Source organism: Herpailurus yagouaroundi, unplaced genomic scaffold, assembly GCF_014898765.1.
Source record: "Herpailurus yagouaroundi ecotype Mexico unplaced genomic scaffold, PumYag 160, whole genome shotgun sequence".
Lineage (NCBI taxonomy): Eukaryota > Metazoa > Chordata > Mammalia > Carnivora > Felidae > Herpailurus > Herpailurus yagouaroundi.
Genome location: NW_024412401.1, coordinates 24,529,874 through 24,548,370, shown reverse-complemented (window position 1 = coordinate 24,548,370; position 18,497 = coordinate 24,529,874). Strand labels below are relative to the sequence as shown.

Below are 18,497 nucleotides of genomic sequence, written 5' to 3'. Positions count from 1 at the left end.
GCCTGTGGCGTGGATGGCGGCCCAGGGTCGGTAGGGGAGTTAGGGGCAGACTCACAGGGAGGGAGACTCCAGTTAGAAGGCCGAGATGGGGAGGCCCCGGGCAAGAGGGCAGAGAGGTGCTGAGGAGCTGGCTGTGGGGACAGGCTGGGGGTGGGTGTGTGGGGAGAGGGGCGTGTCTGGCACTGCCAGGGGCAGGCAGTTTCTGTCAGAACCACGCCATCTGTCCTGTGAGGCCCTCCGTCCCGTGTGAGCTGTCATGTCCCAGAGAGACACAGGGAAACGGATAATGCCTGTACCTCAGAGAGCTTGGGGCCCGTAAGGGAGCAGACCCTTCTCCACCAGCTCGCACCTGGTTCAGGGTTTTGTTTTTTTTTTTTTATCCAGTAAAGTAAAATGATGGTTAAAATAGAGAAGGAAAGATAGGAGAAATTTCTCAGAAAAAAAAATTGTGTTATTTCTACATACATCAAATGTCTTGAAGAAAAATTTTCAAAATCTTGTTCAGTATCTAAGGGGGAACATAAAACAAAGCCTGCTTTTAAAGTGAATGGCTAATGTGGCGGGGGTGGGGGCTGGCACCTGGGTGGCTCCATCAGTTAAGTGGCTGACTTCAGCTCAGGTCATGATCTCAAGGTTTGGGAGTTCGAGCCCCATGACGGGCTCTATGCTGATAGCTCAGAGCCTAGAGCCTGCTTTGGATTCTGTGTCTCCCTATCTTTCTTCCCCTCCCCCACTCATACTCTGTCTCTCTCTCTCTCAAAAATAAATAAACATTAAAAAAAAATGAAGTGAAGGATTAAGGATTTCCAAAAAGTTACAGAAGTTTTTTTTTTTTTTAATTTGTTTTAAATTTTGTTTATTTTTGAGAGACAGAGAGAAACAGAGCACAAGCGCGGGAGGAGAAGAAAGAGAGGGGGACACAATCCGAAACAGGCTCCAGGCTCTGAGCTGTCAGAACAGAGCCCGATACAGGGCTTGAACTCACAAGCCGTGAGATCATGACCTGAGCTGAAGTCGATGCTTAACTAGCTGAGCCACCCAGGCAATTTTACTTTAAATGGCACCAGTATAATATAACATAAAACGATAGTATCTTTATAATTTATAAATGTAGTTTGCAAAGCTTTGCGTAAACTCCCTGTAGAACCTACAACCACCTGTAAGTGAGATGGTGAGAGAATTCGTATGTTTCAGATGGGAAACGGAGGTGAGGTACCTGCCCGGGGCCCCCAGGCAGCAGGTGGGACTTGAGGCTCTGTCCGTGTGTGCCTCCTCGCCCTGGCATGGGCTGGAGATGAGACTGGGGCGGCCAGAGCCCTTCCACCTCTCCCAGGTGACTGCCATTTTGGGGTCTAATACTGGAGAGCCTGTACAGATGACAGAACCTGTTCATTCTTAGGGAGCATCAAGTGCTATTAACAAGGAGGCTGCTGCCCTGGGGAATCCCGGGAGGGAACACTGGGACGGCGGCTGCAGCATCATAGGGTGACATGAGCCCGTGGAGAAGAGCAAGGACTCTTGGGGCCCACTGCCTGGGTTCAAATCTTGGCTTTCACTGACTCATCACGTGACTTTGGGAACTGAATCTCTCCATGCCTCAGTTTCCCTGCCCCCAAATGGGGAATGGTAGTATACTCACCTTACGTTGCAAGGTGTACACGACTTGGTCTGTGTCTTCCCCATCCCCACCTGACAGTGAGACCCCAGGACAGATCTGGGGTGTGTAGGGCTGTCCTCCACCCTGTGTGTGTGAGGGTGGGTGTGCTTGCTTCTTCCAAGCCACATCTGACCTTAGAAGGACAGACTGCAACATATCCATTGTATAGCAGGGAGGCCCACTAATTTTTCGCCTGGAGCTGAGGCCCAAGCAGGAATTTTAGGATTTCACCATTAGAAGCCAAGGGTCGTATGGCTTTGAGTGGCCCTTGTTCTGAGCCCTCCTCCGCTTCAGTTCTCCATGGCCCTTCTTTCTTTATTGCTTCTGCTTGTTTATTTTCTCTGTCTTTCCACAGTCTGCATCTCCCTTGTCTTCTGGGGGGAAACGTGGTGAGTACCGCCATGTGTGCACCTTTTCTGTGCAGCTCCCAATATCATCAGAAGTGCAGCAACATTGGAGCCAACTTTCTAACAGCGGATTTGGATTTGCACCGCTCTGGCCACCCACATCACTGTCTCGGAACTCTCCTTCCTTGTTAAATGGTCACGGTCTTTCCAAAATGCACCTGTCCTGAAATTCCCAGCCCTAGAGCTGAGGAGAGTTAGTCCTTCATAATACTTTCAGCTAAACTTTCATGATAAAGTCAGGAATTGGAAGTAGTAAATCATAATTAACTCACTACTAATAAACACTAATAGTCCATAATCAAGATATTTCTGTTGTGGTTGGAAAAAAGAGGTGTGGCGTCAAGCAGATGGTAGCAAATCCCCCTTCTCTCTTTCCAGGTGGATATGGAAGCATTCCTCACGCTTACCGACGGCGACTTGAAGGAGCTGGGTATTAAGACAGATGGGTCCAGGCAGCAGATTTTGGCAGCAATTTCTGAACTGAATGCAGGCAAGGTATTGTTCTCAATCTTTTTTTCCAGTGGAGAGCTTCACTACCTAGGATCCCAGGCCCTCGGTGTTCCCAAGGATGTTTCTGGTCTGATTTCATCTTCTCTAGAACGTCTGGCAGAGGATGGCCCCCTGTGCATGCTTCTCATGACCGAGCACTCACTGCCTCCCTGTTCCTCTTCCTGTCCCTTCCTATAGATTCAGCTAAAATATTCCCTGTGGTAATTTCAACCCACATGGCTGGGTATTGCCCTCCAGTGTACAATGGAAACAGAGCCCTTGTTTAATAGGGGCCCTGGAGTCAGGCCCACCTGGGTGTGAACCCACTCCTCCCCTTACTTGCCGTATTACGTAGAAGTCGTCACCTCTCTGAGTCTTGCTTTCCTCATCTGTTGAGATGGCCAGGGATACTGGGGCTGTTGCCAGCGCCCCTGGTACACACAGACCCGTCAATCGCTGTTGTTGCTGGCATCCTGCATTTTTATCTAATGTTAAATTTCTGTCTCATCAGCTTTAAACTAAAGATGAACCATGCTCCCCACCCCCCCAAAGGCATACATGTGAAAACAATTAAAAACCACCACTCACTTTGCACACCTTAGTAGGACAGTTGCTGTTGGGCTATTCAAGCTCCCTTGAGCTGTGCTTTTTTCTCTAACACAGGATGGACTTTTCTGTCTCACTCCAACAGTGTGTACAACTTGCTTACCTGTTGCTTTTTCACGCTTTGCCTGACGGTCCCCTTCTTGTAAGACAGTGATGCCGTGTCTGGGGTTTTGCCATTACAGATAGCACCATAACGGATGTCTCTGCCTTGCTCCTTTTTCTTCTGTTGTTTTGTTCCTCAGGCTGTGTTCCACAATACGAGGTTATGTCAGAGAGCGTGACCGGTCTCGTGGTTCTTTGTGTGTTTTGCCGGGTGTGCACGCAAATATTGAACAGACTTAGAGCACCAACAGCAAATAAATATTCATGTAGCACTTTATCATTCACAAGACACTTCACGTACATTTCCCCAGTAAATCTGAGGAGGCCGTGTCCTCACACTTCCCTTGTCCGGCTGGCTGCTGGCTGGCTGGCGAGGGAGCAGAGCCCCAGGGAGGGAGGTGTGCCCAGGTGGAGAGGTGGGCGGGAAGGCGAGGCAGGACCTGCACCCTGGTCTTCTTCCTGTGTTCCCCCAGCACAGAGCTGCATGGGGGTGGCTCCGGGCCTCCCTGCCGGGGTCGGGGGTGGTGGTTTTTATTGCTGCCGTCGTCGTCATTATTTTGCCTGTTCATAGGCTGTGAGGGGGTCCTTCGGAGTGGTTCGGTTGGCAGTGCTTCCAGCGCTTGCGTTTTCCTTTAGTCTTTATTGTCTGTTCTTCTTCTGCTGTTAGCCTGTTCCCAAACACTGCTCACCTGTAACGTGGGCCTGGGCCGCCTCCCTTTAAGACGGGGAAGTTGAGGCTCAGAGACGGACGGTGAGCCCTGGCCCCCAGCCAGCACCGCTTCTGCTCCACTGTAGATGAGGAGGGGAGGGGGTGAGGCTGGCATGGGGGCTGCAGGAGGTGGCCAGTCTGGGCTGGTAGGAAGGGCACACCCAGGTGGCTCATGGGGCACCGATCAACCGGAGCAAGCACTAGAGTCTTTGGAGCATTAATTCGTCCTGAAAAATAACCCTTGCCTCTCCGCCGTGTCCCAGGCACTCTGTGGGTGTTAAGCGCTGAGCACACTTTGTGCCCAGCCCTGCTCTGAGCCTGTCACATCTAGTCGTACATTTAACTTCACGGAAGCCACTGAGGCCAGTTCCGGTTCATAGATGGAGGAACTGAGGCACAGAGCAGTTAAGGAACTTGCCTAAAATCACATAATTGGTAAGTGGCAGAGCCAGAACTGGAACCCAGAGTTTGTGTGCTGACCACTCTGCTGCCCTGACTCAGTGCTCATTAAGGAGAGCTCCGGACTTCAAGTGGGGGCTGGAAAGGCAAGGTCCTGGAAGACATTCCCAAGGGAGTGGCAGGAGGGCTGGGATCTGAAGAAAGATGGGAACCATGGGGGTAGAGGGCTAAAAGAGTGCAGACCAGGAGGAGGGACACACATGTGCAAAGACCCTGTGGTGAGAGGGTGTGTGGTGCATCTCAAGACCTAAAAATGTGTGGAAGCTGAGAGCAAGAAGTCTGGTGTGAGGGGAGGCCGCAGGGGACAGATAAGGCCCTCAGGGTGGCTGAGGGGGACCCAGTCAAGTAAGGGCAAGGGCTTTGGGGAGGAGGTAGGTGAGTGATGTGGATGTGGCTCAGGGGTTACAGGACCCTTCATGCTGTGGCCTCCAGGGGCCAGATGTGCGAGCCAAGGAGAGGAGGGTGGTGGGGCAAGCCAAGCCGGTCAAGCAAAGACAGGTAAGGTACTAGATGTAGGGCCAGTGAGGACCATGGAAGGTGTGGGGGGACAGGCCAGGAGCTGGATGCCGCTGGAGCCCGGCCCAGGGCATGGTAGATAGTAGCTGCGAATGCTTCCAGAACCTCCCTTCTGCCCTTGGCAGCCATGGCCTTTGTGGTCTGGGATCCCAGATAAAAGGCAGACTGGGCTGGCTTGAAAATCTCAGGAAGCTTAACTGCTGCCATAGAGTGGAAGAGCTCAGGTCCACTCCACAGGAGAACATTTTTCTTAATATTCGTACAAACTGGGACCTTTTTTCTTTTTCTCTCAAATTCATTGCCTCCATACTCTATTTCTGTGACAGTCTGCATCCTGTACCCAACAAAGCCCAGTCTAGAGAAGCAAAAGGCAGGACAGCTGGTGGTGGTGGTCTTGGTTCAGGCTGCATGACAAAGGACCATGTCCTGGGTGGCTTGTGAACAACAGGAATTTATTTCTCACAGCATGAGGCTGCCAGCATGGTCGATATCTGTGAGAGTCCTCTTCCATATTGCAGACTGCCAACCTCTCATTGTGTCCTCACACGGCAGGGAACAGGGAAGCCAGCGCTGTCTTCTTATAGGGGCACTGGGGCCATCATGGGAGCCCCACCCTCATGACCTCATCTAAACGCTATCACCTCCCAAAGGCCCCACCTCTTCGTACATCACACCGGGGGTAGGGTTTCACCATATGAATTGGGGGGCGGGGGGCACACATTCCTTCCATAAGAGTGATATTTGGGGGCACCAGCTGATCAGCTCCCAACCAGGAGACCTGGGTGCTTCCAACCTGCCAGACTGAGGGTCTGCTCTGTCCCAGCCACGTTCTTCCCACGGGCAGCGCCCACCCTCAAAGTCAGGTGATTCCGCGTGGAAACGGGTGCAGAGCGAAGTTCTGAGCCACCAAACAAAGTCCTGTGGAAGTGAGCACCATGTATCACAGTGTGCCATAGAACAAAAACATGACTGGGGCAATACTAAATATTACCAAAACAGGTTTATCTTCTGTACTACGTGGGGGTTCCCATTGGAGCTATGTACTGCTTCTCCACAGGCCAAAAGGAGCTTTCTGGAGCCCTTTGGATGGCTTTCTGATGCCCTGGCCCTCAGCTGTTCTGGGCTGGACCTGCCTCACTCTGACTTCAGGGCCTCCTGCCTCTTTCTGGATTGCTGTAGGGCACCAACTCTCCCTTCAGTGTTCATACTTTTTCTTTTGCAACCCAACCTCAGCCAGGAGAGTACCCACTAGTGGCTCAGATGCTCTGTACACATTCGAGAACCCATGAGAGGACCCATGAGAGAATGGAGGCCCAGATTTCCTTGCCCGCTAGTGTTGTAATGTCTTAATGGCTGTGGTCCACAGCTTGCCAAGCTTGAGGGTTGTGCACTCAATCTAGCGGTTTACCAGCAGCTTTTTATTTATTTTTATTATTGTTTTTTAATGTTTGTTTATTTTTGAGAGAGATAGGGTGCAAGTCAGGGAGGGGCAGAGAGAAGAGCCATAGAATCTGAAGCAGGCTCTAGGCTCCGAGCTCTCAGCACAGAGCCTGATGTGGGGCTTGAATTCACGGACCATGAGATCATGACCTGATCCAAAGTTGGACATTTAACCGACTGAGCCACTCAGGGACCCCACCAGCAGCTTGAAAACAGAATAGTGTAGAAAATATCAACATTCTTTGCAGGTAGGAGGGTAAATTTGTTCCAGTTGTATATATTTGCTCATAACAAGGTTGTGATGTAAAATGTATTTCTTGCACAATCAAAAATAGTTTGAACATTTTAGCTTAAGATTTTTTTTTTAAACAAATATAAGCCAAAAAACCTAACTTGGCCATAAAAATATCAGCAAAGCAGTATGGATCCTCAGTCTTACAAGTCATAGATCTGAGTGAACCTTCCCCCTCCAGTATTCAAGTTGTGATAATGTACTTGAGACCGCTTATTAGTTTGAAATGGTTTATATGTTGGAGAAGGTCAATCAGAAATCTCACCTGCATTTCACCTTTGGTTGGTCTAAGCCTTGCTTCTCTGTATTGCCATTTTTTTGTGATCATCAAAGCAGTGCACATTCATTTTGCTAAATTTGCACAGTGCCAAAAAGGTGAAAAGACTTTTTAAAGAAGTCACGATCCAGCCACCCAGAGGCCAATGCTTTTCACATTTGGGACGATCACTGCAGTGTTTTGTGCCAAATTGTTTTTCTCTCCGTGGCTGAGATAAATTTGGATCTATAATTTTACATCCTACTTTCTTCGTTTAACATTAAATATATGCAGTTACCCATGTCATTAAAAAATCTTTTTAATATGATAAATTTGTATGGATATACTAAAATTACTTTATCTTGAATCCCTACTTGTTGGATATGTAGCTATCCAAACTTTCTATTAATAGTGAGTGCTGCAGTGGGCAACTTTGTGTATAAGGCTTTCTAATTATCTCCTCAGAATAGATGTCTAAAAGTGGAATTTTGGAGTCAAAGAGTCTAAATCAAGGTATATGGCACTTCTTCCTGAATTACTTTCCAGAAAGAGCCAGTGAACATCCCCATCAGCTGTGGCAGTGTGGTTCCAGCATCATTGAATCCCTGCCAGTATTGAGTGCTATCAGTTTGTTTTTAAATTTTTATTAATTTGAGAGGCCAAAAAGTGTGCCTTGTTTTAATTTGTATTTCTTTAACTACTAGATAGACTGAACACTTTTTTTCTACTCTTAATGGCCACTCGCTTTTTCCCTTTTAAGAATTATCAGGCAGGTCCTTTGAAGCTCAGGGGTTTTTAAGGGGCAATTATTATCATCATCTTCAATCAGCAGTGGATACAGGGAACAATTATGGTTTTCATCATCTATGGCTCCCTCCTAAGTAGGAGGCAGAGTGCTGGAACCCTGTCTCTCCCTGACCTCGTTTCTCAGGCAATTAAGGCTAAGGTAGTGTTTAATAATGACATTGCTGTCATCCCTCCTGTTTATTTTTTAGCCCTCTGCAGTTTGCACAGTGTCACCCCGTTCATTATCTCGGGTTGAGCCTCATCACAGCCTCAACATGTCCTACTGTCCCCATTTTATAGATAGGACACCCGACAGCAAGGGGCCCTGCCTGGGATGCTGCCACTAGGGAGCGGTAGAATGGGGACTCAACTGTCCTCAGACTGCCACATCTGGTGCTCTGTTCTCTACCCTGCTGCCTCCAGGTTTGTGTTGTTGGGCTCCTGGGGCTGGGGGGAGGCATTTTTCTAGGTGATTTAACTTACTTTGAAGGATTGGCATGCTGGGAGGTCTTCCTGCCCCCTCAGGTGTCCAGGAAGGCCTCAACAGTGGTAGAGGTTCTTGCTCTGGGGTCTGGAGAGTCCACGAAAAGAAAAAGTTTGAAGTTGAGCTCATTCAGTAGACTTTTTTTTTTCTTTGTACTCTTAGCAGAAAACAGTCTACCAGAGATTATTCATTTTTAATTTCCTTTACATTTTGATCACCACATTTGTTGGTTTTAAAAATGTGTGTTTGGGGGGGCACCTGAGTGGCTCAGCCGGTTAAGTGTCCGATTTCAGCTCAGGTCATGATCTCACGGTTTGTGGGTTCAAGCCCTGCATCAGCTCAGAGCCTGGAGCCTGCTTCAGATTCTGTGTCTCTTTCTCTCTCTGCCCCTCCCAACTTGCGCTCTCTCTCTCTCTCTCAAAAATAAATAAACATTAAAAAAACTTTTTAAAAAATGTGTGTTTAGGGGGCACCTGGGTGGCTCAGTTGGTTAAACACACAACGCTTGATCTCAGCTCAGGTCTTGATCCCAGAGTCATGAGTTCAAGCTCCACCTGGTACAAAGCCTACTTTGTGTATGTGTGTGTGTGTGTGTGTGTGTGTACACATGCGTGTGTATGCGTGCATGCACACACGCACTGAGTCCACACTGCTATTCTCTGACAATAAGACCTGTCAGTCTCCTGCTGCCCACAGAGTCCGCTGTCACCAGCAGCCATTTGAGTACCATTGCTATCCCATTTTACAGATAAGGAAACTAAGGTCCAGAGAGATTAAGTGTCTTTTTCAGGGTCACCCAGCTAGTAAATGGGAGGAATGGGATTTGAACCCAGGCTGTTTGGTTCCAGTCCCTGCTCTTAACTTCTATGTATCACTGCCTCTCAGCCAGGTATTTGGTGAAGATGTTCTCTGGGCTCAAAAAAACCTCTACATCCTCCCTTTTTCACATCTCAAAACATGTGTGTTAAGGGGTGGGGATGTGGGGGAATGTTGCATGGATAGAGTGAGAAGTGAATCACTGTGGAGAGGAATCTGACAGCTTTTGGGCAGGGGGTAGTGAGGCAGTTGAAACTCTCTGTAGCAGAAAGAAGTTCAGCTCCCACTCAATCCCCTGGAACTCTGAGGACTAGAAAGACACCCAGTGAATCAGGGGAGCAAACTTCCCTTGCAGGCCATGTGACCCAGGACAAGTCAGTCCAGCTCCTGGGCTCTGCATCCTGTCCTTGCCTGGGGGATTGGACCCCTGTGTCTCGAGGGCCCTCTCTAGCCTTGTGTGTTGTGATTATGGGTGCTAGGGGACATTCTGACTCAGTGTGTTTTTATTAAACTCAGTACTCTCTTAATCAGATAATTTATTTCCCCATGACACCCATAGGTTTCTAAAGTATTAGTTGAGGATTAACAACACCATGTCAATTGAACTAATAGTTCAAAGATTTAACAAGACTTTGTGTCTGTTTTCAATTTCCTCTACAGGGACGCGAGAGACAGATTTTACAGGAAACCATTCACAACTTCCACTCTTCCTTTGAGAGCAGCGCCAGCAACACCAGGGCCCCTGGAAACAATCCCTGTACGTGATCCTCCCTCCTGTGGTCACCATCGTGAGCTTTCTGAATTCCAGTACTGCCCTCACACAGCCAGTGCTCTGACCACTGTCAGCTCTTTCCCCATTCCCTGAAACAGGCCACACTTTGTCACACCACCATGGCTTTGTTCACTCTGCCCAGAACACCTGTCTTCCCTTCCCTGCTGTAGTAGTTGGTGATGCTTGTTGGTGTAACAAACTCAAACATGGTAGACTTAACCTCACATGAAGTCTGGAACGGCTGCTTCTGCTTGGCAGGTGACTTCACACTGTGATTTGGGGACCCATCTCATTTCATCTTGCAGCCCTGCCATCCCCAGGGACCTCAGCATCTTTTCTTCTGGTTGGCAAAAAGGGGAAAGGGACAGTGGAGAAGGCACAGCCATTCTTAACTACTTTCCTCTTAATTGCCCTTGTTCCATCTGTTCTTCCTCACATTCCATTGACCTCCAGTAGTCATGTGGCGGCATCTGAGTGTGAAGGATGCTGGGGAATGTAGTCTTTGTTTAGGTGGTGGCTCCCCAGCAGCAACTCTAAACTTAGCTGGGGCAGCATGTGTTTTGGAGAATGCTTAGCCTTCCCTGACACATCTTTCTGGAAAACTTCTAACTTGTTCTTTGTGATCCAAGTTACCTGTACAGTGAAGCCTTTCTTGACTCTTTTACATAGAACTAACTTTTCAGCCCCTGGGGTCCTTTACTGCATGTCTGAAACTCTGTTCTAATGCTTGGCTGTACCCACTGCATACAACATACAACAGGTGTTCAGGATGTGTATGTTGAATGCATTTTTCTTTGTTGCAAGGGCAACCTTTTCTATAGGAAACAAGAGTAAGCCCGCTGCATGATCCTGGATCCCTTCTTTCTGGCCTAAGTGCCGTCACCTGCAAGATCAGGGCTTGGGCAGGATGATGCTCTAAGTCTATGCTGTTCACCCGTATCGCTGTAGGGCTTTCTACACTTCAGGTGGGAGCAGAAGACCCTAATAGATTACACTGTGGAAGGACTTTGGTGCTCACATTTTCTAGACAAAGAGCTAAGCATTTGGAATTTCTCGTATACCCTGTTAATGCTATGTTCCTCAGAAGGGAATTAGTTCTTGTAATTTTCTGCCATGTCATAGTACCTCAGCAGCGCCCCGACTTCTAAAATCCAGTAGCTTTTGGAAGTGTTTTCAAGTGAGTAATTTGTTTGGCCAGTGCTTGCTACATTTCTTTTATGTGCTGAGTGCGGGGGATACAGAGATGAGCTAGAGCCAGTCCCACCCTTGGGGACCTCGAGAGGCAGGAGAGGATGTGAACAGACGATCCCAACCTCGAGAGGCAGTATGACAGAGTAGGAAGAGTTTGTACTCTGGACTCGGGCTCAGAGTTCACATCCAGTCCTTCGGCTGGCCAGCTGTGTGGCCGGGACAAGTCACGTAGCCTCTTGCCCAGAGCTTAGAGCCAGCGTGCAGAAAGCAATTGGTCTGCACGAAGTAGACAGCAGCCTTCACAGTTTTGGTCTTTGCCACAAGCTCTGCCAGGCCACATGTCCTCGGGAGGTGCGGTCTTTCCTATGCCTCTCCCAGCCAAAGGCCTGGTCCCCTCCACTGGCTTCTTGAGAGGCAGTCGTGACCACATAGCCCAGAGCCACCTCATGCTCGCCCTCTGCCTGTTGGGCCAGTACCTCCATCTTCTCATCCCTCCCACTGGCAGCTGCCAGCATGCAACATGACTGAAGCGAAAAGGTTTCACTTTGCCTTTGCTGACAGGCATCTTTATAAATGTCCCTCAAATCCCGGCCTTTAATGAGAAATAGTCATAGAGCGCCTACTGTGTGTGGCAGCTTGACTGCAGTGTCATCCATCCTCACCGCCATGCGGGAGAATCCTGTACATCTGAAAGACAGAGTGCAGCTGCATGCCAGCAACATAGCCCAGAGGGGGCAGAGCTCGCTTAGAACGGGATCTGGTGTGCTCTGGGCCCCTGCCTTTCCACCGACCCGCGTAGACTCCTGGAGCTGGGAGCACTGGGGATTCTCACTGTTGTAATGGTCTGATCTCTCCAGGGGTTATCAGTGGGCCTAGGGTTGTTTGCCCTTGAAATACGTGGCCCTGGAGTGACATGACTTGAGGTTTTGTGTCTGCCTCTTGCTGCTGTCCTGTTTTTTTCATAACCCCTATATTCGTGCAGCTTCCTGTCAGGTAGGTTTGAACATCCATCATATACAAGGGCTGTGCTGGAGGAGTCTGCTTTCCACAGTTCAGAATCCCGTGATTTCATCTGATGACACCAGGCAGAGCTGGGCTGATTCCCAATTTGCAGACGGGAAACCTGAGGCTCAGGACAAGTGTCTCTCTTGTCTTTCTCACTAGACTCAAGTGGTTCTAAGGCAGTTTATGGAGTGGTGAGAGATTCCTGGCACCCATTCTGGGCCATGATCTCCCCCTTCCTGGTAGCCCCTCCCATCTCACATGTATCCCTAGGCTGCCTGCAAGGGTCTGTTCTCCTCCACAGTAAATGTTTCCCTTGCTCGATGACCTTCACCAGCATTCCCCAAAATGTATTCCTTGGAACACTAGTTCCATAGGATGTTAATGGATTTTTCATAAAGAAAAATAAAGGGAGTGTATATGTGAAAGTAGGATGAGGCTCTGATCAAATAGGTTTGGCAGGCACTGGGTTAAAGCCCAGTTACTGGACTGTCTTGCTGTAGGACATCTCAGAACCCTCGGCACGCCAGCGTGTGTGTTGGGCCTCTTATAAGGGGGTCAGGTAGTGCGTAGTATTTTCCATACGTTTGATCACAGTGCTTCTTCGTGGTGCTGTTGCAAGACCAGACTCCTTGGACGCTGTCCGGGAAACCCTGCTTTAACTAAGACAGCAGCAGCCATGAGGACTCGCAGCCGCTGGGGGCGGGCAAGGGGGCACTCGGACTTCAGCCGGGTCAGGGGTCTTCGCTGCTCATCCATCCCCAGCAGCTCTTGGCAGAGGTGCCCTGCTTGGCAGTAGGACATCAGGGTGGGGGAGTCCCTTGACTTTTAGGTGATTGGGACCTTGCTCAGAGGCCTCTCCACCTTGGGGGTCTCCTGCAGGGTAGAGGGCGTTTGTTCCCAGCCTGAGTGCAGTGTCCCGCCCGGTGGGTGCTGGGTGTCCGTGCCACACCCCCACTGGCCAGGGCATCCTCCCACCTTTCTTCCTTTAGGGCCAGACCATTCCATGGAAGCCAGCTAGTTTTGCTAGGAGAATGTTTACTTTTTCATGCTTTTGTTCCCCAGACATTCACTGAGCATCCAGTCTGTGCCTGCCCCTGCTTGTGTTTTGGATCCAGAGATGAAAATACACTCATTCCTGCCTTCAAGGAACCCACAGTGTTTTAGAGGAGACAGGCATGTAAATAAAACATTGTGGTGCCGTGTGAAGAGTCTTGTCACGAAAGCGTGTGCTAGGTCCATGGCACAGAGAATGTCATTTGTGATGGCTCAGGTTTGGCCCCCCAGGAGGGAGCTGGCAGATGAGGAAGTGAAAGGGCACCCAGATTGAGGGACAGCCTGTGTGAACTTAGTCTGCATATAGCATTCATGGGTTACATATTGCTGGAGAGAAGTTAGATACCTGTTTTTCTGATTTGGGTTGGGGTGGGTGTGTTTCTGTTTTTTATTTTTTTATTTTTTTTATTTGGGTTCTTTTCTTTGAAGTGCATAGAAGCAATCTGTCACCCTGGAAAGAGCACTGAATCTAGAGTCAGCCCTAGCACCGGGGTTTGGCTCAGCCACTTACTGAGTAACAGCGGGCTTGTTTCTTCTGCTTGAATCTCCGTTTCCCTTTTGGTTAGAAGGGGCTGGTGCTCCCCAAGGTGCTGAGGATCAGATGAAAGTGAGAAAGCCCTTTTCACAGCGTGTGGGGCTGTGCAGATCTGAGAGATCACTATGGCTGCACGTTGAAATCAATCTCAGTCTCTCTGCCTCTCTCCTTTCCCCACCTCCACGGCCCACTTGCCTGGATGTAGCCATGGGTGGGGAGGGGGGAGTAAGACCAGAGGAAGGGGCCTACAGCCAGAGGTAGCCCAGCTTAGATGGCTCTGCTGGCATCAGCCCAAGGCTGACAGTGGATCCCCACGCTCCAGCTGTGCCTGACTCTGGGTGTTTGTGTCTCTGGGATTCCCAGCAAGGTGGACGGAAAGAAGCAGGAAGGCTTTCCAGCCAAACTGCAGGAGCTGATCCAGCAGACAAAGAGGAGGCAGGAAACCCTTCCAGTTTTCTCTTACCTTGGAACTGCCCAAGGACACTACTGTGCAGGTCAGGATTGGACTGGGCAGCTCTTGACATCCACACTGACCTTTGCTACCAAGACTATCTCCTGAAGCCTCAGGACCCTTCTTGGGAAAATTTTGCAGCCCATACCGAAGGTGTTGTGAAGCATCATCTGTGCTCGTATGTCTTTGTCCATTTCAAGCAAGATAATCATGTCTTTTTAACTAATAGATCCTGTTCAGCATGTAAGGACACCCGATGTTTTCCCCGATAAAGTCAATACTAGATTCTGTAGGATAGGCCGGAAGATGAATTTCCTCCCTGGAAGATGGGGTAGGTGAGTCACTTCCTCTGGGTGGGTTCTCCTTAGATATTTCTGCAGGGCTTGCCAGGCTCCCTGCTGGCCTCAGGGGGCCTCTGCTCCTCTGTAACATGCAGCCTAGGAGGGGATTAGATCCTGCTTTAAATTTTAGTCCCTTGTCTAAGAGCCAATCTCTATAGATGGTGAGTCACCAACACTTGGGATAACAAGAGAAATAAACACAGAATCGCTGCTAGTGGGATAGAGCAGAAGGCCCAGTTCATCTGTCTCCAGCTCCTTCTAGGGTGGAGACCACCTGGGGCTCCCTTCTCAGGGCCCTGCCCAGTGGGGTGAGCCAGTCCCACCAGGTCCCCAGCTCCTGTCAGAGCCACCTCCCCAGGGCTGATAGACACAGGGCATGGCCATCCTCTTCAGAGGGACCTTGTCCCCCACCTCCAGGTGGCTGGGGTAGAACTTAGCCTTACCCTAAGTCTTCAGCAAGGCCACCGTATCCTTTGATAAGAGGCCAGGTTGCCATCTTGTTTCAGCCCTGTAGAGTGGGTTTACAGGTTCCTCACCATCAAATGTTACCTTTTTATTATTATTGTTATTTCCATGCAAGAACTTGATCCTTCAAAGGATTTTTGTTTGCCAAATGTGTATTAAATAACAGTGAATTTGTCTTCTCGCTTTGATTTTGCTCATCGAAGGCATAAATGCTGCTCAGATTTCTTCCAGTGATAACTATTAGAGCAGGCGCCTGTGGTGTGCGGGGTGCGTCTGTAAGCTGCCTCGCCTCCTTCACAACTGCCCATCAGGCAGCCTTCACATTCCCTTTCTACTGATTCAGTGACTGTGGCACACAGACATTTTTTTCATCATGATAAGTGTACTCCTTAATCCCTATCACCTGTTTCAGCCATCCCTCCACCCACCTCCCCTCTGGTAACCATCAGTTTGTTCCCCATGGCTAAGTGTTTCTTGATTTGTCTCTCTCTCTCTTTTTCTCCTTTGTTAATATCTGCACACAGATATTAACCTCACCAAGGCCCCCCAGTTAACAAGGGACAGTGGGCTTCAATGCAGATCTCACCCCTCACTGTTAGAGGAGCCGCATTTTCTCCGGGCTGTGTTGCTGCCTTGCTGCCTTTCCACACAGAGAGAAGCGTTACATTGGTATAAGCCCAGCCAACAGCAAAAATAAAACCTGTTAGTCTATATGGCTTGTTCACAATTTTTTTTGTGGGTGTGCTCATGAAATACTATAAATACCTTGGAGATTCTCTTTGTTTCTTCTAAGAATTCTTACAAGTCCAGGGACTGCCTCATCTCCACCTGCTTTGGTATCAGTATCTCATGTTGGCATGCTCAGCCCTGTAGAACATATAGGAAGCAGAAGGTGGTGTGGGTTCCAGTCCTGAAGTGGGTGGAGTGAGGCCAAGGTCTGTGAGGCCCCAGAGGATGGAGCAAAGATACTAGGGAGACCATGGGAGTAGAGCCAGCTTTCCCTGAGGAAGAGCATCCAGGAACCCGAGCTACCTGGGAGAGGGAGCTTCCTTCCCCCAAGGCTGGGCAAGCCCATACCAGGGCAGCTGGAGAGGGGAATTCAGACTTTGGATGAGGATGGGACCCAGCAATTGGTTCCCCAATGACCCAAAGGTGGAGATGAGGGGAGACAAGCGGGTATATAAGGCAGTGAGTTACCTGACACTAAATATATGCATTTTATAGGGTTGACCTCGATGCAAGTCCCTCCTTCTTGGGGAGAAGGGGTGGTGGTGATGGTAGTTTTAGTTTTACTGATGTGTGAATCCAAAAGTCTGAGAAAAATCATTTTAGGTCATTTTTGCAGTCCCTTCCTGCCCTCTGATTCTATGAAAATCTATAAAAAGGGGAGTGTCTCATCAATAAATTAAATGTAGAATTACCATGTAACACAGCAATTCCACTCCCAACTAGAGACTCCAAAGAATTGAAAATAAGTATTCAAAAAAAAAAAAACCCAAAAACGTGTATGCAAATATTCAGAGCACTATTCACAATAATCAGAAGGTGGAAACAATCCAGATGGCCATCAAGAGATGAAGGGGTAAACAAAATGTGGTGTAGCCACACAATGGAGTATTATTCAGCCATAAAGAGGAATGAAATACACCTGCTGTGACACAGACAAACCTTGAAAACACTACACCAGGTGAGAGAAGCCAGACACAAGGGACTACATATTCTGTGATTCCATTAGTATGAAGTGTCCAGAATAGGCAAATACGTAGAGATGACCGGAGTCTGGGGGGGCCGAGGAAATGTGGAGTAACTGCTTAATGGGTAGGGGCTTTCCTTTGGGGGTGATGAAAAAGTTCTGGAACTAAATGATATGGTTGTAAATTGTGGATGTATTTAATGCCACTAAATTGGGTACTTTAAAATGGTTAGAGTGGTTAAGTTTTGTATCTATTTTATCATAATTTTTAATAAAAAAAAAAAGGAGAAAGGAGAGGGGAGCTCATCACCTGGCTGGTTTTCCATCCCTCTCCTGTCAGTCTGCTCATCTCCACCTTGTCATCAGTGTGAAAGATCCGTGACCACCCTGGGGTCTTCGACACTCCCATGTGCACAGGTACACCCAGTTTTCTGTCCCCTTCATCAGAGGGTAGAGATGGGTGGAGGGTCTCTGGCCAGCGTCTCCAGAGCCTATTACAGAAAACCGTCATGAATGAGGCGGGCCACCCCTGTCCCTCGTCCTGGCTCTAGGGAAGCAAGCCCCTTTGGAAGGCGGGGACCTTCTCCAGGCGCCAGGTCACCTCCTCTGCTCCAGGCTGCTTGCCCCTTCTCCGGCTCTCATTTCTTTTCCCCAGGGGTCTCAGAGCTTCTCTGCTTCACGTGCTCACAGCTCTTTCAGTTGAATGAATAATTGTCTCTACTTTCCTCACAATCAGAAACACTCCCTTTGAGTCGCAGATGGGTGTTTTCAGAAGCCCTTCTGCGTTGGCATGGACACCCACTGGATGAAGGACTTCTTCAGCTGTTGAGTTGATGCCTCCGAGGGACCCAGGCCCGTGAGCTCCCACTTATCCCACTGCAGCACCCACCAGCCCTGCGCCCCAACCTCCCTCTGCCCAGTCCCACATGCACCTGCCCTGCCACCAGGGGTCCTCCCAAGACAGCCCCTAGACCACACGCCACAGGCTAATCTCCACTCAGAGTCTGCTCCCAGACTGCGAGCAGGGACTTTATAAATGGGGGAGGCCTTGTGTGTGTGGAGGGGAACCTCAGCCAGGAAGAAGGATGTCAGCACTGTCACTGCCGCTTCTGTAGGTTGGCTTCATCTGTGAGGTGACCTCAGGGCAAACTGATTTTAGTAACTTCTCACAAGGGACAGTGATTAAGAACCTGAGTCAGAATCCTCTGAGAGAATGCCCCCCCAGGGCAGCTGGGGCCACAGGCTGGGGTGGGGGATGGGGGGGGGTAGTGTGGGTGGTGGGAGTCTTAGGTAAGCAAAGCTCTGTTTCCTCCTTGTTGGAATGAGAGCTGACACGCTCCCTCGGCAGACACTGATGGAACACCGTCACAGGCACCGGGGATGCACTGAGGGGGGCAAAGCAAAGTCGCCGCCTTCGCGGAGTTTATGATCCACGAGGGGTGATAAAAATCCTGGCTCTCAGGGCACTGTGGGGATTAACTGAGCTGTTCCAAGTCAAGTGCTCAGCACAGTGCCTGGCACAGGGTGAGTGCTCAAGGGGCAGCAGCCACTTGTAAGTGTTCATCTTTCTTTCTGTTCCTTGGGGGTCAGGGTGCGGGGAGCCTTGCAGCAGCCACAGTGCGAGGAATATTGTGCTCCTGCCACATGAACGTACCCTGAGCGGTTAGCTGTCAGAGGAGCTGGCTTAGGGACCTGCAACAAGGGCCTGGGATGCACCCAACCAAATGAATTGCAGGCATGAATGGAAAACATTTGTTTATTGCCAAGCAGTGAACTTAGTGCACATAATTGAGTTTACAATCTGCAATTACATAAGGAAGAATACAGAACAAAGAATTGGACACAAAAGCACAAGGTGCAGACTGTGTTCTTTAGACCTGTGTAATAGCTCTACTTTGATCCACGTTCTACCGTGTGCTTGTACGTGGATCACTTAGCATTCCTAGGTCACCTTGCCTTTTTTAATTTAAGT

At 49.3% G+C, this 18,497-nt stretch overlaps 1 protein-coding gene across 1 annotated transcript in view; it reads left to right on the top strand.

The window, feature by feature from the left end:
• ANKS6 (ankyrin repeat and sterile alpha motif domain containing 6) overlaps positions 1 to 18,497 on the top strand; it is a 68,071-nt gene that overhangs the window by 35,079 nt on the left and 14,495 nt on the right. Inside the window, exons 14-17 of the mRNA XM_040481799.1 lie at positions 2,443 to 2,559; positions 9,680 to 16,942; positions 17,262 to 17,381; positions 17,852 to 18,049. Of these exons, the coding sequence (XP_040337733.1) occupies positions 2,443 to 2,559; positions 9,680 to 9,784 (222 nt within the window). The 3' untranslated portion in view covers positions 9,785 to 16,942; positions 17,262 to 17,381; positions 17,852 to 18,049. The remainder of the gene's footprint in view (positions 1 to 2,442; positions 2,560 to 9,679; positions 16,943 to 17,261; positions 17,382 to 17,851; positions 18,050 to 18,497) is intronic.